The 21,065-nt window shown below is 41.4% G+C and overlaps 1 protein-coding gene across 1 annotated transcript; it reads right to left on the bottom strand.

The window, feature by feature from the left end:
- Window positions 1–246: 246 nt before the first annotated feature.
- On the bottom strand, window positions 247–15,593 carry DCAKD (dephospho-CoA kinase domain containing). The gene is made up of 5 exons (XM_060781195.2): window positions 15,527–15,593; window positions 8,789–8,905; window positions 6,068–6,271; window positions 2,244–2,331; window positions 247–721 (listed from the first exon to the last, which is right to left on the bottom strand). Exons 2-5 carry the CDS (start codon window positions 8,898–8,900, stop codon window positions 436–438), a joined length of 690 nt encoding a protein of 229 aa, XP_060637178.1. The 5' UTR covers window positions 8,901–8,905; window positions 15,527–15,593; the 3' UTR covers window positions 247–435.
- Between the last annotated feature and the right edge of the window lie 5,472 nt (window positions 15,594–21,065).

The raw sequence follows: 21,065 nt of genomic DNA, 5'->3' as shown, positions 1-21,065 counted from the left end.
ACAAAGCTTTTCAAATTGTGAGAAATTCCAGGTTTCCCCCATCTGTGGGGAGAGAATACACAACATAGTTACTGTTTTGTATTGGGTCGATTCTAATGTCAAAACGTAATACAAGAATTGTGTCTTGACCCTGAGGTTATTACACGCACTCTATTTTTCTTAGTAAGCCATGACCCCATTCATGTTTCCTTGTTAAGTGTGTTTTATTTTTTGAAAGATCCCTAGAAGAAAGGAAGCCAATAGCAATTTTGGAAGAATTGGAAGGATGCCCTCTTTTATTTTCTTAGATGTGAGCAATGGAGGTGAGCTGAATGAAAAATAATAAAGCCACCAAACCATCTTCTTGTTTCTCTTCCTCAGACATGTACATTACATTAGCAAAATGAGTTAAAGGGTCAAGATATCTGTTGCCTTTCCCAGCATGGAAAGGGCAAGTTACGATACAAGTTGCCGCAGGAAGCAATACACTAGGCTGCCCAACCCGGCAGTTGCCACCACAGCCAACAGGCGCACCCAGAGAAAGTCCAAGGAGTCCTCCAATGCCGCGTGCAACTTCAGGACCTGCCTCCTTGTGGCTTCAGGATCGCCCGAGTTGTCGATGACATGCTTGGCCATCTTGACTTTCTGGTCAAGGGGCAGCTGGGCAGCAATGCGTGCTTCTGCCTCAGCCTGGGTCAAACCGTTCCTTCGCATCAGGCGAGAAAGCTGGGATTGCGGGTCACTGACAGAGGAAGGAAAGATACATTCCGTTCAGAGGCAAAGTCAGAAAGCTCCAATGATTTCTTTATGTATCAAAGTATCTATCTACTAGGCCTGGTCAATTCAAGGTTCTAAATGGTCCTAAAGTACTTACAAAACTAAAGGTGTGGTGGTGAAAATTTCAGAACTCTAACAAAACTTTCAAAATTTAATTATTATTTCATTATTGGTGATTTTTATGATAGAACCAATTAGTAACTGCCATTTATAATGAAATTTTGAGAGTTTTGTTAGAGTTCTGAAATTTTCATCACCAGTGTCTAGGACTGTGTGATGCATCGGCGAATAATGCATGCAGATCCCAGTAAGGTGGCCTTTTGCAGCTGGCAGATGGTAATCTTGTCAGCTCTGATTGTATTTAAGTGCAGGCCAAGCTCATAAGGCACTGCACCCAGTGTACCAATCACCACTGGGACCACCTTGACTGGCTTGTACCACAAGCCAGTTCGATCTTTAAGTCCTCATATCATGTCATCTTTTCCGGTTGTTTCTCTGCAATCCTGCTGTCACCTGGGATTGGAACACCCACAATCCATATTTTGTTTTTTAACACGATCATGAGATCAGGAGTGTTATGCTCCAAAACTTTGTCTGTCTGAATCTGGAAGTCCCAGAATAGCTTGACGTGTTCATTTTCTGTAATTTTTCTGGCTTGTGATCCCACCAGTTCTTTGTTGTTGTTGTTACTCTTCTTCTTCTTCTTCTTCTTCTTATTATTATTATTATTATTATTATTATTACCTTTATGCGCTCCAGGGTGAATGTACACTGATTTCTGCTAGAAGTCATTTATTTCAATAGTTTTGGCTATTATCCAGTATTTCCTGTTTATTTATTTATTATTATTATTTACTATATTTGTAACCCTCCTTTCTCAAGCCAAAGGGACTCAAGGCGGCCTTATAACAGGCAGCAATTTGATGTATCAATACACAATTACAATTAAAACCAGTTGACACATAACCTAATAAAAAAAAAACGTCCACAGTAAGTTCAGAAATATATCTCCATGTATATAGGGATCCTACTCAATATGGCTGGTTTTAAGATACCACAATCAAATGGCTAAATGGAAACGTTGCCCTTAAGTGATCATTGAAATTTACTGGAATATCTTAGTTTCCTAGTATAAAACCGACAAGAATAAAGCTATAAAAAGCTTGCCTTTCAGAATAGCCACAGGAGGTTAGCCCAGGAGACAGTACCTTAGGTCAGATCATATAACTGTGTGACTGCTGATGTGGCTATATTCAGAATGCAGAATTAAAATCAACTGTCTTTTTAAATGTCTCAAGCCTTGTATATGAATTTACTCTGAGGCTTGGAGGCCTGGGGCATGATGCAACCACTCAATGCAAGGGATTCCTATGCCACTGTGTGGATGCCCTTAAACATGTTTGAAATGTTTAAAAACATACCTCATTTGTTTGTTCTTTTCAGAATAACACTGATATGAGTTTGATGGCAAACAATATTTTCCTTACCAGTACACAAGAACAGTATGTTTCATGAACTTGGTCAATGTGTTGGTTTCAAAGAGGAGAGGAATGTCCAAGATTACATACCGATGACCTGAAAAAAACAGAAGTAAATATTCTATTGGGCACTGCAAAATATTAATTCTTCCTCCATTCCAAACTGAAAGTTTTAGGTAAAGCCACAATTCAAGAGAGATATTGACAAGCTGGAATGTGTCCAGAGGAGGGCGACTAAAATGATCAAGGGTCTGGAGAACAAGCCCTATGAGGAGCGGCTTAGGGAACTGGGCATGTTTAGCCTGAAGAAGAGAAGGCTGAGAGGAGATATGATAGCCATGTATAAATATGTGAGAGGAAGCCACAGGGAGGAGGGAGCAAGCTTGTTTTCTGCTTCCTTGGAGACTAGGACGCGGAACAATGGCTTCAAACTACAAGAGAGGAGATTCCATCTGAACATTAGGAAGAACTTCCTGACTGTGAGAGCCGTTCAGCAGTGGAACTCTCTGCCCCGGAGTGTGGTGGAGGCTCCTTCTTTGGAAGCTTTTAAGCAGAGGCTGGATGGCCATCTGTCAGGGGTGATTTGAATGCAATATTCCTGCTTCTTGGCAGGGGGATGGACTGGATGGCCCATGAGGTCTCTTCCAACTCTTTGATTCTATGATTCTATGAAAATATGCAAATAGATAACATGAATAATTGTATTCCTCTGGTAGATAATGAAAGACTGAATTTGGACTGGGATTTATATACCGACCAGGTACTATTGTGGTCCATCACTCCAGCCTAACAGAGGCCTCTTCTCAACTAATCCTATGAATGATTTTGTGCAATACAAAGAAAGTGAAAAATCCTCCATCTGATGTCATTTTTAAGATTCAGGTCTTGAATTAGCTTTCATAGAATCTTAGAATCATAGAGTTGGAAGAGACCTCATGGGCCATCCAGTCCAACTCCTTGCCTAGAAGCAGGAATATTGCATTCAAAGCACCCCCGACAGATGGCCATCTGGCCTCTGTTTAAAAGCTTCCAAAGAAGGAGCCTCCACCACACTCCGGGGCAGAGAGTTTCTCACAGTCAGGAAATTCTTCCTCAAGTTCAGATGGAATCTCCTCTCTTGTAGTTTGAAGTCATTGTTCCGTGTTCTAGTCTCCAGGAAAGCAGAAAACAAGTTTGCTCCCTCCTCCCTGTGGCTTCCTCTCACATATTTATACATGGCTATCATATCTCCTCTCAGACTTCGCGTCTTCAGGCTAAACATCCTTAGCTCTTTAAGCCGCTCTTCATAGGGCTTGTTCTCCAGATTCTTGATCATTTTATTCGCCCTCCTCTGGACACATTCCAACTTGCCCAGAATCGGACACAGTATTCCAGGTGTGGTCTAACCAAGGTGGAATAAAGAGATAGCATGACTTCCCTGGATCTAGACACTACACTCCTATTGATGCAGGCCAAAATCCCATTGGCTTTTTTTGCCGCCATATCACATTGTTGGTTCATGTTTAACTTGTTGTCCACAAGGACTCCAATATCTTTTTCACACATACTGCTGTCGAGCCAGGCGTCCCCCATTCTGTATCTTTGCATTTTGTTTTTTCTGCCTGAGTGGAGAATCTTGCATTTGTCACTGTTGAATTTCATTTTGTTAGTTTTGGCCCATCACTCTAATCTGTCAAGACCGTTTTGAATTCTGCTCCTTTGTTTCCCACTGCCCAATATGAATTTTTGGAAACGAGATACTACTTAGTTCTTCCTCTCGTCACTTCTACCAATAGGGATAACCTCTATTTTTAACTCAGGAAAGCCTATAAAGCCTCTTGATCAATATTCAATTGCTAGTCCCCAGCTGATGAAGACATACTGAATTAATAGAACTTACACGTGTGCTAATTTACTATGTTCCAATCATTTAATTCAAAGGGGGGCCATGTTAGATCCTAAAGTCACATATAGCTCTTTTAGTTATTTTCATGACCCTCAAGCACTATAACCTATACCAGGGGTCCTCAAACTTTTTAAACAGAGGGCCAGGGCACAGTCCTTCAAACTGTTGGAGGGCCGAATTATAATTTGAAAAAATCATGAATTAATTCAGTTCTTGTGGGTTTTTTCGGGCTATATGGCCATGTTCTAGAGGCATTTCTCCTGACGTTTCGCCTGCATCTATGGCAAGCTTCCTCAGAGGTGAGGTCTGAGTTAATGAATTAATTCCTTTGCACACTGCACGTATCTTATTTGTAGTGAAAAAAACACTTAAAAACAATACAACATTGAAAATGAAGAACAGTTTTAACATATGTAAACTTATTAGTATTTCAGTGGGAAGTGTAGGCCTGCCTTTGGCTGATGAGATAGGATTGTTGTTGTTGATGTGTGTTTTCAAGTCATTTCAGACTTAGGTTGACCCTGAGCGAGGGCCGGGTAAATGACCTTGGAGGGCCGTATCCAGCCCTCTGGCCTTAGTTTGAGGACCCCTGGCATACAGTACCTGGCTGAAAACTAATAGTGGGCTGTTAACTCCTGGAAACCTCAAATACCTCTTTTAAAAGGTTGCAAGTTTCACCTATGAAAATGGACTTTGCTCTTTTTGTTGTATTTTTGGGGAGGGTTGGAAGGCTCTGGAGCAGCAAATTGCCACACAGACCTACAGCAGTTGCATTCCCACCCCTCTTTAAGTCAGTCTGTCTTAGAGTAGCAACTGGGGGCTCTTCCACACAGCCCTTTATCCCAGAATATCAAGGCAGGAAATCCCATAATATCTGCTTTGAACTGGGTTATCTGAGTCCACACTCAGATAATGTGGGATTTTCTGCCTTGATATTCTGGGATATAGGGCTGTGTGGAAGGGCCCTAAATTTTGCTCGTGTATATTAGTAGTATTTTTTATATTGTGATGATGATTTACTTGGAGCTGATTCACTCCAAGTAAATTTAATTATTGTCGAAGGCTTTCATGGCTGGAATCACTGGATTGTTGTAGGTTTTTCGGGCTATATGGCCATGTTCTAGAAGCATTATCTCCTGACGTTTCGCCTGCAACTATGGCAAGCATCCTCAGAGGTTTTTGTTTTTAATTAACTTAAAAACCTTCCGGTGTGAGGATGGCATAGTTCTTTGGGACTATAGAGATCCTGAGGAGAGCCATGGAAGTTGCCTTCTCCTTTTCCCGCATGCTTTCCTTTCTCATCTCTTAATGTGAGAAGGTTATGCTTTCCTTAGAAACAAGAGAGCACTCCTGTATTGCCTGGCTTGCCCTTAATAATTCCCAACTCCTTCTGGTACAGACATCCTTCTGTCCTGCCTCTAGACCTCCAAAGCAGCCAGTGATACTATCGCCCACTCGATTAGACAGGTTTGACAGCTGTATTTGTTACCAGTTTATCGGAAGAATGCAAGGGAAGGAACAGAAAGGCCCTGTTGAAATCCCAGCTGTCAAGCTATTATTTTACCTTATCAAGTTCAAAAGAGAGCTTTCATATGAGTGCCAGGGAGAGCAGGGGGTGCAAGGGAGCTGCGCGAGCATTTCAGAAGGTGTGACATTATGCACAATGCATCCCAAAGACACTTTTGTGCCGGTGCTCTTTAAAGCCACGTTAAGGGAGCAGGAAAGCAAAGGGCAAGCATAAAGGAGGAGGAATTCTCAGGGTGTAAGAAGTGAGATGGACAGGCGCAAACAACGAGGCACAAAGGGAGCAGCAAATATGCCTTTTCCAGCCCTTTCCCTCTCACTAGGAATGAAAAATCAATGTGCGGCAGGGAGAAGCATGCAACTTTTGTCGGCATGTATGCCCCAAGGATTCTGCATAGGAAAATCAACCTCTCCAACAGCTTACCCAGCAGAAAGTATTTCAAGATCTGTTTTAGCATCTCCTTCTGGATCTCGGGATGAGTGATAGAGTTTAGTAGTCGACGTTTTTCCGGCTGGGAGAAAACAATACTTCCGAGGGCTTCACGGTTGAGCTCTCCATTCTCCAATATAATCTCAGGACCAAATGAATGCACAATGCGCTGGTATGCTCGGAAGCTTGGTTGGACCACTGAGGAATGAAAGCAAAACAACCTTGACATTAAAATACTACTAATGTTGCTTTCCATTTGTGTTTTGTTGTAGCAATGAGAAACCCGGCCTGGTGGTAAAGATCACAACTTCTTGTTCAGAAGCTGAAAGTCAAGTTGGCTCACCCAAATTGCCAGAGTTATCAGATTTACTGCTCCTAGCAACAAAGCAACAGACTGGCAAATTACAACTTCAATAGTTGAGCTGCTAAAGAAGACCAGTGGTAAATCTAGATCCAATTTCCATGTGTGGGTGTGAAAGCTGGATACTGAAGAATGCTGACAAGAAGAAAATCAATGCATTTGAAATGTATTGTGGGAGGAATGTTCTGTGGATACCATAGACAGCTAAAAAATCAAATTAATAGGTCTTGGAGTAAATCAAGCCTGAACTTTCACTAGAAGCTAAGATGACTTTAGACATGTCAGAAGGCCACACTCTGGAAAAAGATAACACCACCAAACAATAGTTCTTCTTGGTGACTTGGTTTTTAGGCCTGTTCCTGGGGTTATTTGGAGTGCTGATTTAGAAAATTGCATTGGATAGACTACATTCGTCCTAGTTTCTTAGATACAGTAATCATGATTTTCTATGGGTGAGCAGATGAAGACTGGTACATGGCATATGTTCTGTATCTCAAAAAACTAAAGCTGACTTTTGGAATCAACAGGTCAAATATACCCAGAAACAGAGCTAACATTTAAGGAACCAAAATGTCTGTTGGCCATCACACATGTCAGGTGGATAGTCTCAAGCAAGCAAGTCATGGTCCTTTTATTTATTTATTTATTTATTTATTTATATCATTTTTATCCCACCCATATCAGCCCAAAGGCGACTCAGGGCGGCGAACAATCGGCACAATTAAATGCCATATATAAAATATATACATTAATAAAAATAGAACATCATATTACAATATATCTAAAAACATCAAACCAGCGAACAATAAAAAATTTAAAACTAGGTCTTCATATTCAGCCCTCATCCGTTCCGTTGTCTTAGCTGTTCCTAGGTCGTTTTCCAATTCTGGTTTATCTAATTAAGCTGAGGCTCCAAAAGCTTGCTCGAAGAGCCAAGTTTTCAGTTTTTTTCGAAAGCTCAAGAGGGAGGGGGGCGATCTGATATCCTTGGGCAGAGAGTTCCACAGCCGAGGGGCCACCACAGAGAAGGCCCTGTCTCTCGTCCCCGCCAGACGTGCTTGTGAAGCAGGTGGGATCGAGTGCAGGGCCTCCTCCAACAATCTCAAAATTATATACCTAATGTGGCTCTGAGACAAGACCAGAACTATTGTTAAGTATTATTTGCGACATTTATATGCCGCCCTTCTCACCCCGAAGGGGACTCAGAGCGGCTTACAAGGTATATATACATACAATATATTATTAGCATAGTACAATATCAATTTTAAGTATTGCTATATTGTACTATATCAATTATACTGTAATATTATTAGTAATATTACATGTAATATAAATATATAATTATAAAACCATATTATTATTATTACTATTACATTGCATTACATTATAATATTATAAATATTATATGTATATACAATATATTATATATTATATTATTAGAATTATATATTATAAGTAGAATGAGGTTGCTGCCACCCTGGTAAAATTTAAGTGTCACAAAAGGGCAGCAAATTGTTAAATATTTCATTTATTATTATTTACTAATTTATTTATTTATTATTCCTAAGATCTATAGAGCTACTCACAGGAACACCTCAGCAAGCAAAAGTCCAAAAGTAGCAGGTTAAAACCCAGAACCTCAATCAGTGGCTGGTACCAGATGAGAAACTCCCTCCTGGGCACACATAAGACTGGGAGAGTTAGAAAATGCTGAACAGAATGCACTCTGGCACCACAAGATTCAGAGCCAATCTTAGGAATGGGGCTACAAAGTGGAGTCCACGGCATGCGAGTGTGGAGAAGAGAAAACCACAGGCCACTTACTACAATGCAGTCTGAGCCGTACCACATGCACAATGGAGGATCTTCTTGCAGCCACACCAGAGGCACTCAAAGTGGCCAGCTTCTGGTCAAAGGAAATTTAGTACAAGGCCAAGGTTTTAACTTGTGGATTTTGCATGCATTATAATTGTATTCTCAATTTGCTTCTGACCTGCTAATATTACAATACCTACCATACAATATTACAATAATATTGACTAAAATTGTAACACCTAGTTGTATTGTTACTGCTAAACATGGAGAGGTGGCATTTATTTCCTCAGGTGTGCATGCATGGCTGCTTTACCTTGGGTAGCAAAATACCTAGGTGAACTCTTGCCTACAGCACTGGGGAAGATCTTTGCTAAGAGATGGAATGGCAGGCGTCATGGAACAGTACCCAATAATATTTCCTTTGAGAATTCAGTCTCTGAGATCTCCTATCTCTGTGTGGTGGGTTGCTTGTGAACAGCAGTCTGTCTCCAGTTCACTCATGCAGGAAATAATACAGGCTGCTTGTATAAAAAACCCACCTTGACGGGCGATCACATCAGCATCGATAACAGCACAGCCCAATTCCTGCAGTACAGCTACAACAGTGCTTTTCCCTGATGCAATGCCACCTGTCAGTCCCACCAAAAACATCCTCCCTGGAAAATAAAAAAATAACAAAAGACAAGTAAAATCACTAATTAATTTATTTTTAAAAGAACCTTAGTACAATTTAAGACAAAACTGAAGAGCCATCTCTTTCGGCAAGCCTACCCAGTTATGAATTTGAATCTATATTTCACTAGCTGTCCCCTGCCACGTGTTGCTGTGGCCCACATGGGGGTTCTGTGTGGGAGGTTTGGCCCAATTGTATCATTGGTGGTGTTCAGAATGCTCTGTGATTGTAGGTGAACTATAAATCCCAGCAACTACAACTCCCAAATGTCAAGATTGTATTTTCCCCAAACTCCATCAGTGTTCACATTTGAGCATATTGAGTATTCTTGTAGAGTTTGGTCCAGATCCATCATTGTTTGAACCCACAGTGATCTTTGGATGTAGGTGAACTACAACTCCAAAACCAAAGGACACGGCCCACCAAACCCTTCCAGTATTTTCAGTTGGTCATGGGAGAACTGTGTGCCAAGTTTGGTTCAATTCCATCGTTGGTAGGGTTCAGAATAGACTTAGATTGTAGGTGAACTATAAATCCCAGCAACTACAACTCCCAAATGACAAAATCAGTTTTTTTGAGTGAAGGACATACATTGGGTTGTTAGGTGTCCAAATTTGGTGTTTATTTGTCCAGTGGTTTTTGAGTTTTGTCAATCCCACAAACGAATATTACATTTTTATTTATATAGATCTGTGGATTTTAACTTGTAGTTTAACTTTGTTTCTTGTTGTATGTGTTTTAGTGTTTTATCTCTTGTTTTAACCATGTTGTATCCCACCCTGAGCCTCAGCGAGAGGCAGATAATAGATTTGCTATTATTATTACTATTATCATTGTTGGGTTGTTGTAGGTTTTTCCGGGCTATATGGCCATGTTCTGGAGGCAATTTGTCTCCTGACGTTTCGCCTGCATCTATGGCAAGCATCCTCAGAGGTAGTGAGGTCTGTTGGAAGTAGGAAAATGGGTTTATATATCTGTGGAATGAACAGGGTAATGTTTCAGCTGATCACCTTGATTTGCATTCAATGGCCTGGAAGCGCCTGGGGGGAATCTCTTGTTGAGAGTGAATTGATGTGCCTGATTGTTTACTCTCTGTTGTTTTGCTGTTGTCATTTTTGAGTTTTTTTTAATACTGGTAGCCATCATTGTTATTACAGTAAAAAGGGCATCCATAGGCATTGTGTCCATTTCCTGCACAGTGCTGGAACTTCAGCTAGAGCACCTTCACCAAGGAGCTTTATCCTTTTTTCTTTTCTTTTTTTTTTTTTGAAGTCATCTAGAGAAAGAAATATTACAATTTCTCCAGGTTTCATTAGCAAATAACTCCTAACTGCAAGAAATTCTTTGTAATGTTCAGTCAAAATCTACCTCCTGTTTGGGACCTGCCTATCTGCGTGACCGCATCTCAGTCTATGAACCCACATGCTCTCTTCGTTCATCTGGAGAGACCCTGCTCACAATCCCACCTACGTCGCAAGCGCGGCTGGTGGGATGAGGGACAGGGCCTTCTCTGTGGTAGCCCCCCGACTCTGGAATTCCCTCCCCAAGGACATCAGACAAGCCCCAACGTTGGCAGTCTTTAGGAAGAGCTTGAAGACCTGGCTATTCCGGTGTGCCTTTCCAGAATAGGAAACCCCAGCAACATGTCCCAAAAGCACTTTATTAGAGATTAAGATTGTCGGCACATTGCACTTATCCAAAATCCTTATATCACTCAGCATACTCAGCACTTTTAATCTGTACCCAGTACATTTGTCCGGCCTAGTTTTATTGTGTCACGGTGTGCTGTTTTTACTGTTTACTGTTATTGCTTTAATGTTTTTGATTTGCTTTGGTTTATATGAAATTGTTATATTGTTGTTTTATTGTGGCCTTGGCCTTTGTAAACTGCATCGAGTCCTTCAGGAGATGCTAGTGGGGTACAAATAAAGTTAGAATAAGAATAAAACCATTAAACCAAGACCTCTTCTACACTGCCATATAAAATCCAGACTATCTGCTTTGATAATCTGGATTATATGGCACTGTAGAAGAGGCCCTAGTCTGACCTTTTGAGGCCAGCTTTTCCAGTTGTTTCTCTTCAATCCTTATTATTATTGTTATTATCATTATACCCCAATCAGCCTTTTGCTGACCAGGAGCACCTCTGTCTTGTCAGGATTCAATTTCAATTTATTAGCCCTCATATGCATTTCATTTTTCTGGCCAAAACTGTAGAATTTTTTTCCTTTTTTTCAGTTAAATTTCATTCTGTTTTTAAATGTTTAAATTTCAGCCCCATATCCTAATTTATCAAGATCTTTTTGAATTGTGTTTGTATCTTCCAAAGTGTTATCTACCCCTTCTGGAGTGTTGAATGTCCGTATGGGCCCTCAAGTCACATGTTCGGTTATGGCAAATTCATGGATGGGTGCGAGAATGGTGAAATTGGGCTGTTTTTATCAATGACTTCTGGCGCATCTACTCTGTAGAATTAATGCAGTTTGGCACTACAGTGAGGTGCCAGGATTCTTGAGCAGAGAGGGCAGAATACTTAGTAAAACTCTTAGTAAAGGCTCTTCCGATGTGCCTTCGGAGAGTGACCACTCAACCCATTTGTTTGTTTCCACCTACAATTGTCCTCATCAGGCATGTAGCCGGGGGGGGGGGGGGGGGGGCTTGAGGGGCTTCAGCCCCCCCCCCCCCCCAAAATTCTCATGGTGGTTCGCGAGAAGGCCTTACTGGTGCATTATTTAAACTGTTATGTTTATTCATATCATGATCTGATCACCCTACTCAATATATCCCATATGCATGGGGGTATTGGGGTTTGCTAGGCTAGACCCTCTTTCACTCAGACTCGGGCCCCCCCCCCCGAAACTCAGCCCCCCCGAACCCTCCCCCCTGAAAAAAATTCAGCCCCCCCCCCCCCGAAATGAAATCCTGGCTATGGGCCTGGTCCTCATGATAAGGCAGCTTCCCCTGTCATTTATAAAGGTCAAATCGCACTGCTTCTCCTTCTTGGGTCCCTCTCTTACACAAATGGAGAACAAGCCCTATGAGGACCAGCTTAAGGAGCTGGACATGTTTAGCCTGAAGAAGAGAAGGCTGAGAGGAGATATGATAGCCATGTATAAATATGTGAGAGGAAGCCACAGGGAGGAGGGAGCAAGCTTGTTTTCTTCTTCCCTGGAGACTAGGATGCGGAACAATGGCTTCAAACTACAAGAAAGGAGATTCCATCTGAACATGAGGAAGAACTTCCTGACTGTAAGGAGAGCCGTTCAGCAGTGGAACTCTCTGCCCCGGAGTGTGGTGGAGGCTCCTTCTTTGGAGGCTTTTAAACAGAGGCTGGATGGCCATCTGTCAGGGGTGATTTGAATACAATATTGAATGCAATATTGAATGTAATACAATATAATACTAGTAATAATAATTCAATATTATAATTATAATTATATATTTACATTACATGTAATATTACTAATAATATTACAATATAATGGTATAGTGCAATATAGTAATATATACTGATATTGTACTGTGCTAATAATATAATATATTGTATGAAAATATATATTGTAAGCCGCTCTGAGTCCCCTTCGGGGTGAGAAGGGCGGCATATAAATGCCGCAAATAAATAAATAAACATTCCTGCTTCTTCGCAGGGGGTTGGACTGGATGGCCCATGAGGTCTCTTCCAACTCTTTGATTCTATGAAATACACTTTTTATTCCTATCTCACCCAAGGTTTTAACTTTTTAACATTTTATGTCATACATCTGGCCCACCCTTTGTGTTTGATTTTCCTATGCTATTTTATACTGTTTATTTTATTTATTTTATATATTTTGTTATGATGTGTTTTTCTGTTATTTTGTGTCTGATTAGTAAAGGTAAAGATTGTCCCCTGACATTAAGTCCAGTCATGTCTGACTCTGGGGTGTGGTGCTCATCTCCATTTCTGAGCCAAAGAGCCGGCGTTGTCCATAGACACCTCCAAGGTCATGTGGGCGGCATGACTGCATGGAGCACCGTTACCTTCCCACCGGAGTGGCACCTATTGATCTACTCACATTTGCATGTTTTCGAACTGCTAGGTTGGCAGAAGCTAGTGCTGACAGCGGAAGCTCACGCCGCTCCCCGGAATCGAACCTGCGACCTATGTTATATTGTATTGTCGAAGGCTTTCATGGCCGGAATCACTCAGTTCTTGTGGGTTTTTTCGGGCTATATGGCCATGTTCTAGAGGCATTTCTCCTGACGTTTCGCCTGCATCTATGGCAAGCATCCTCAGAGGTCTGCTGGAGCTGGGAAAAAAGGGGTTTATATATCTGTGGACTGACCAGGGTGAGACAAAAGGCTTTTGTAAGTTGGGCTAGGTGTGAATCTTTTCAACTGACCACCTTGATTAGCATACAATGGGCTGACTGTGCCTGGAGCAAACTCTTAATGAAAGGTGCTTAGAAGTCCCTGCCTGTTTTTCTCTCTGCTGTTTTAATTTTAGAATTTTTTAATACTGGTAGCCAGATTTTGTTCATTTTCATGGTTTCTTCCTTTCTGTTGAAATTGTCCACATGTTTGTGGATTTCAATGGCTTCTCTGTGTAGTCTGACATGGTGGTTGTGAGAGTGGTCCAGCATTTTTGTGTTCTCAAATAAAATGCTGTGTCCAGGTTGGTTCATCAGGTGCTCTGCTATGGCTGATTTCTCTGGTTGGAGTAGTCTGCAGTGCCTTTCATGTTCCTGGATTCGTGTTTGGGCAATGCTGCGTTTGGTGGTCCCTATGTAGACTTGTCCACAGCTGCATGGTATACGGTAGACTCCTGCAGAGGTGAGAGGATCCCTCTTGTCCTTTGCTGAACGTAGCATTTGTTGGATTTTCTTGGTGGGTTTGTAGATTGTTTGTATGTTGTGTTTCCTCATCAGCTTTCCTATGCGATCAGTGGTTCCCTTGATGTATGGCAGGAACACTTTTCCTCTGGGTGGATCTTCATCTTTACTCTTGTGGCTTGTTCTTGGTCTTTCAGCTCTTCTGATGTCTGAGGTGGAATATCCATTGGCCTGTAGAGCCCAGTTGAGGTGGTTCAGTTCATCTTGGAGGAGGTGGGGTTCACAGATTCTTTTTGCACGGTCTGCCAAGGCTTCAATGGTGCTTCTTTTTTGACTTGGGTGATGGTTGGAGTTTTTATGTAGATATCTATCTGTGTGTGTGGGTTTTCTGTAAACGGTGTGACCCAATTGTTGATCTGGTTTACGGATGACTAGGACATCTAGAAAAGGCAATCTTCCTTCTTTTTCTTTTTCCATAGTGAACTGGATGTTAGGGTGGATGCTGTTGAGATGTTCCAGGAACCTGTTGAGTTCTTCTTCTCCATGGCTCCAAATGGTGAAAGTGTCATCCACATATCTGAACCATATAGTGGGCTTTTTGGTTGCTGTTTCAAGAGCTTGTTTTTCAAATTGTTCCATGTAGAAGTTAGCTATGACTGGGCTGAGAGGGCTCCCCATAGCTACTCCATCTTTCTGTTCGTAGAATTCATTGTCCCACTGAAAATAGCTGGTGGTGAGGCAATGGTGAAACAGCGCTGTGATGTCTTCTGGGAACCTCTGGTTGATGAGTGCCATGGTGTCTGCAACTGGGACCATGGTAAATAGAGACACCACATCGAAGCTGATCAGTATGTCATTTGTATTTAGCTTGAGATTGCTGATTTTTTCAATGAAGTGGGCTGAGTCCTTGATGTAGTGTGTTGTGAGCCCAATGTGGCTTTGTAACTGTGCAGCAAGAAATTTGGCTAAGTCATATGTGGGGGACCCAATGGCACTCACGATTGGTCTGAGTGGGGTGGAGTCCTTATGGATTTTGGGGAGTCCATAAAGCCTGGGTGGAAGGGCTTCCGATTTACATAGCTGCTGTCGTATGTCGAAGTTGACTGAGGAGTTTTTAATTAGAGTGTTGGTTTTTCTGGTTATTTTGGAAGTTGGGTCTTGCTTAAGTTTTCTGTATATAGTAGGGTCCAGGAGTTTTTTGATCTTCTCCTTGTATTGCATATATATATGTTATATTATTTTTGGGCTTGTCCTCATATTAGCCGCCCCGAGTCCCCTTTGGGAGATAGTGGCAGGTTATAAATAAAGTTTTTTTAAAATTATTATTAATATTAAAACTACAACTCACAGGATCCCATAGCATTGAGCCATGGCAATTTAAGCGGTGTCAAAGTGTGTTAAACCTACAGTGTGGATGCACTCTTAGATGCTAGGGTAGAGAGAATTGTTATCAATATTGCAGATGATAAAACACTGAGCCTCATTATCTGTCTGATCCAGGACGTTAAGCAGGGTCAGCCCTGGTGGGAGTTTGGATGGGAGACCCCCAATATTCCTTTCCAGCGAAAACCCTAAGGAATCCAAGAGGTCGCCATAAATCGGGAGGCACACAGATTCCTCCAAGACTAAACTACAATGTTACGAAACTCTGCACGTGATCAGGAGCTCAATCGAGCCTCCTCCAAGCCAGGGCTTGGGACAGAAGCAAACTTGCCCTTCGATGTTTTGTAAGATGACTAAAAAATCTGATTGCGGCTTTCCCAGAGCGTAGAAAGATCCCAAAACTCACTCACCTGCTTGCTCAAGCTGCTGAACACTGAGCAATACTCTTTCTCCTGCGAGCTTCAACCTTGCCTCACTTTCTTGACTTCTGATTGGCGCAGAAGAGTCACGCGGAGGAGTCCGTCCAATCGCGGTTGCCCAATCTGGACTGTACCTTCCTATTAGTGAAGCCAACAGCAGGGATTTACCAAGACAGGCGGAAGTAGGCGACAAAGGGGAAAATAGCAATGGGCGTGGAGGGCTGTTTCTCCACTTTGGAATTAACGCGATTTGAACTGCGTTAATTCTACAGTGTAGGCAACCACTTGATTGCCATGACTCAATACTATGGAATCTTGGGAAGACTTAGTTTGCTGAGACATCACTCTTTGACAGAGAAGGCTGAAGATCTTGTTAAACTACAACTCCCATGATTCCAGAGCAGTTCAAGTGGAATCAAACTGTATTAATTCTGCAGTGTAGATGTGTCCTCCTTTGGACTGCATTATATGGTTAGTAAGCAGGTATTGGCAAACTTCCCCCCCCCCCCAGGTGTTTTGGACTTCAACTCCCATAATTGGCTGTTAGGAATTGTGGGAGTTGACGTCCAAAACACCTGGAGGGCTGAAGTTTGCCCATACCTAGTGTAAAGCCATATTTTTATTTATTTACAGCTTTTATATTCCGCCCTTCTCACCCCGCAGGGGACTCAGGGTACACTTACAGTGTACACATATATATGGCAAACATTCAATGCCAATTTTTGACATACAAACATATACAGACATACACAGAGGCGATTTAACTTTTTTCTGGCCGCCAGGGGAGCTGTCACTTTCATCGTCCATCTGCGACACTGATGATGCACTTCCGCATTCCCCGCATGCTTCCCCGCTGGAATGCTTTGCTGGATTCTTCTTTATGGCCTCATAAATCAGTTAATTTAGCCTCCCCACACTTTTTAAGGTGGTACCTAATTTTCCTACTTGACAGATGCAACTGTCTTTCCGGTTGCAAAGGTCGACAACAGGCTACACACAATTGGTTGGAAACCCACTCCAACCCAGGCTGGCTTCGAACTCATGACCTTTTGGTCAGAGTGATCTTAATGCAGCTGACACTCAGCCAACTGCGCCGCAATCCCGGTGCCCGATATAATGCCCTTTGAACTACATTACTGTACACGGATCTACACTAATCATATAATCATCATCATCATTTAATAACTTATTAATCGCCCTCCATCCGAGAATGCTCCAGGCGATTTACAGCTAAATTATAAAAGATAAAATACATACATACAAAAATTAAAAATCAACAGAGATCGAATGCTCTAGTAAAAAGCCAGGTCTTAAGTGTGAAAGTAAAAGGCCCTAAGTCACGCATGGCTCTCATGTAGGGCGGCAAGGAATTCCACAAGGCAGGGGCAGAAAGAGAAAAAGCCCTGCGTCTGGTCCTTTCCAAGTACACTTCTCTAGGACCCGGTATATGGAGTAAGTCACGTTGGGCTGGTCGTTGCGACCAATGATGGGAGAAGGAGAGGCGGTCCCTTAGGTACGATGGACCCTGGCCATAAAGAGTTTTAAAGGTCAGAACTAGCATCTTATACAGGCCACGGTACTCAGTTGGAAGCCAATGTAAATGTTGCAGCACTGGTGTTATATGGCATTTCATGGGCGTTCTTGTGAGTAGCCTGGCTGCCGCATTCTGAACAATACGAAGCTTTCAGGTCGTAGACTCGGAAGGCCCACATACAGGGCGTTGCAATAGTCCAGCCTAGACGTGACCGTGGCATGGATGACAGTTGCCAGAGCCTCGTCAGATAGGTAGGGTGCCAGTTGCCTCGCTTGTTGTAGATGGAAAAAGGCCTGTTTGCTGGCAGCAGCGACCCGAGCTTCCATTGTCAGCTGTGAATCCAGGATGACACCTAATCTCTTAACAGTGGTCGATGGAGATAGGGCGGCACCATCGAAGGTTGGTAATGGAGGAGTCAGACCTGCCGGGCGGCCATGCCATATAATGTTTTTCCACTACAAATATTCATTAAGAATGGCAGGGCTATGTGATGGCCATAGTCCAGGGGTCCTCAAACTAAGGCCCGAGGGCCAAATACGGCCCTCAAAGGTCATTTACCCAGCCCTCGCTCAGGGTCAACCTAAGCCTGAAACAACTTGAAAGCACACAACAACAACAATCCTATCATCAGCCAAAAGCAGGCCCACAATTCCCACTGAAATACTAATAAGTTTATATTTGTTAAAATTGTTCTTCATTTTAATTATTGTATTGTTTTTAAGTGGTTTTTGCACTACAAATAAGATATGTGCAGTGTGCATAGGAATTCAATCCTGTTTTTTTCAATTTTTTCAAATTATAATCTGGCCCTCCAACAGTTTGAGAGACTATGACATGGCCCTCTGTTTAAAAAGTTTGAGGATCCCTGCCATAGTCTATTAGCCTTCCTCCTCTGTTTTATAATAATCAACCACCAAAGACAAAGAGAAGGGAGGAAAATCAAATAAGTTTTCTGATAAGCTACCCGGTGTTGTCAAGTGGTTTTAGTGTTGGACCTTTGCCTGGGGAAACCCAGGTTTAAATCCTACTAAGCCTCTAAACACAAGAATGACCTTGGCAGTAGTATCTCCCCGATTAATTGTGATAAGAGAAGGGTGGCGGGTTAGGAGATCACCAGAAATGTAGCTCTCGAGTTTTTGAAAAAAGAGGGGTGTGTTCAAAAACCTTAAACAGTTCACAATTTTAATTTTGTGACGTATTAGGACTATAAACTACTACCTTGCTCAATATAAAATTCATATTTGGTGATACTTTATTTTGTTTGTATTTGTTAAACTATTAACAGTTCCCACCTCAATTTTTTTCATCCAGAAAGCACTTTTTCATATTTGTGTGGTTATCCAAAGTCCTGACAAATGCTTACAAATATTTAAATTGACACACAGCTCCCACACTGATAAAAATGTGTCAGCCACTAATCCAGTTGTAATCCTATACACATGTGCTTTGGAGTAAATCCAATTGAGCCTCGTAGAATTTACTGCCAGGTAAACATGTGTAGGAATGCACTGTCAGACTGGATGGTTCTCAATTTGTTCTAGAATCAATGTAGACATACTATCAGTTGTTTGAGCTCTTGCTAGCTGAGTAATTAGTGGCAATCTTTATAATTAAAAAAAATTCCTAAGCACTTAATTGTATGAAGGTGAGGCAGAATAACACTGAAGCATAACATCATATAATCAAGCGATAATCAACAAAACAAGTAGAACCAGGGAAGAGCCCATAGATAGTTGAATAGTAATCTACAAAGTGTCTAAATTGTGTCTCAATAAATAGATGTTATGTGCAATTGTCTACAGTTTCCACACTTGTGTGCAATATGCACATCTATGTCGAGGGATGACTAACCACTGTTTCCTTTTATCATCTTAATGTCTACAAAAGAAATGTCAATGTTATTGTAGGCTGTATCAATACGAGTATAGTGTCTCTAGATTGAGGGAAGTAATTACACTACTTCATTTCACTTTGCTCAGACCTCACCTAGAATAATGTTGTGTTCAATTCTGAGCATCACAATTCAAAAGGGATATTGACAATTCGAAGAGGATATGGCCAAAGATCTGGAAGCCAAGTTCTATGAGGAACAACCAAGAAAGCTGGGTATGTTTAAAAGTTCATAAGGAACATAATAGATATGTTTAAGTATCTGAGAGGATGCCATGCTGAAGATGGAACAAGCTCATTTTCTATTGCTGTAGAGATTATAACACAAAGCAATGGGTTCAATCTTCAAGGAAAGAGTTGGACCTAAACATTAGGGAAATTTCCTTGATAGTAAGAGTTGTTCAAAAGTGGAATATGCTGCCTGAGTGTGGTATAATCTCCTTCTATGAAGGTTTTTAAACAGAAGCTGAATGACCATCTGTTTGGGAGTGTTTTGATTGGGTGTTCCCACATGGCATGGGTTTGGACTGGATAGCCCTTGTGGTCTCTTCCAATTCTATGAAGGTTAGAAGTCTTGGAAAGCTCATGATTCTCATCACTCTGTTGTTCAAGCTAGTCAAATATACCAGAAACCACACCCTTTAATCTAGAAACCTCACATTAAATTAAGTATACTCTACTCAATCTAGTTTTAAATCAGCACTAATTGTGCCCTGGATTAACCTCATTGGCTATCCTGCCACTACATAAAGCTACAGGATCTAAATAGTATTTACTTTTGTGGTATACTCTCCACATACCCTGACACATATTCTACTTTGTTAATGCTTTTCAAACCATTTGGGGTGCATCTATGCTGTCGGTTTAATATAGTTTGACACCACTTTAACTGCTGCGATTCAGTGCTATGGGATCCTGGGATTTGTAGTTTGATAATGTCTTTAGCCTTTTCTGCCAAAAAGTGCTGGTGCCTCACCAAACTACAACTCCCAGAATTCCATAGCATTGAGCTATGGCAATTGGAGTGGTATCAAACAGCATTAATTCTAGAGTTTAGAGATGAATGAATTTAGGAATGAGTTTAAGTGCAAAAAACAGGATCAGTATGTTCCTTATTCAAAGCAAGACTGGGCCCTTATATTAATTGAGCACAACTGTCAAGTGAAATTCACTGCATAGCCATCTTCCTCATGCTGTGCAGCAATTGTACTGCTGTACATAAATAAACCTGATTGGTTTAAATGGGACTTAATCCCAGGTAGATTACAGAATTCTAGGTTAATTCCAAAGAGCCCTTTCACATTAAACTATTAAAGTAATATGCTTCGTTTTAAGTCCCATGACAACATCCTATGGAATACTGGGATTTGTAAATCAATGAGGTATTAAAAGAGCCAATAACCCAAAATATTCCTCCCTAAACTGCCAGTGCCGTGATCCCAGTTAAAGTGGAATCCTAGTGCCATAGCTGTATAGAGCAGAACTTTCCAAAGTGCATGCCGAGACACATTCGTGTGTTGGCTGCAGTGAGTAGGTGTATCGTATGAACATAATGAGAAATGACAAAAATCTTGGAAATGTATATTATCTTAAAAAATAATATATTTTTAAAAATAGAAATGACAGGTTTTGATGAGATATGTCGTATCTCCACACCTTTCATTATGAGAATGTATGTATAAGTTCATATCTCTTAGAAGGGGTTGGTTTAACCAATTACTTGTAAAACTGGATTATTGTGTCATGAAATGATGTTATGTCTAAAAAATGTGACACCAACATGAAATGCTTGGGAAGCTCTGGTATAGTGTGAAAGGGCTCTAACACGACATCTAGCAGGATCAATCAAGGCAACACAATAGATCATGCTAGATAACATACAGTGAGGGGATGCATAATTGCCCTAGAATTCCTTCTTTAATCTATTTTTCCAGCTAACGGGTCAGTGTCTCTCTCTGCAATTATAAAGAGACATGGAAGTTAACTCACAGCCAATTCATACACATCAACGCACACAAGATGCAGCTACACAGTAGAATTAATGTAATTTGACACTTCTCAGGTTCAATGCTATGGAATCATGGCAGCTGTAGTTTTACCAAATCT

This window comes from Anolis sagrei, chromosome 6 (assembly GCF_037176765.1).
Source record: "Anolis sagrei isolate rAnoSag1 chromosome 6, rAnoSag1.mat, whole genome shotgun sequence".
Taxonomy (NCBI): domain Eukaryota; kingdom Metazoa; phylum Chordata; class Lepidosauria; order Squamata; family Dactyloidae; genus Anolis; species Anolis sagrei.
Note: the sequence above shows the minus strand (reverse complement) of the source record. Positions and strands in the feature narration are given on the sequence as shown.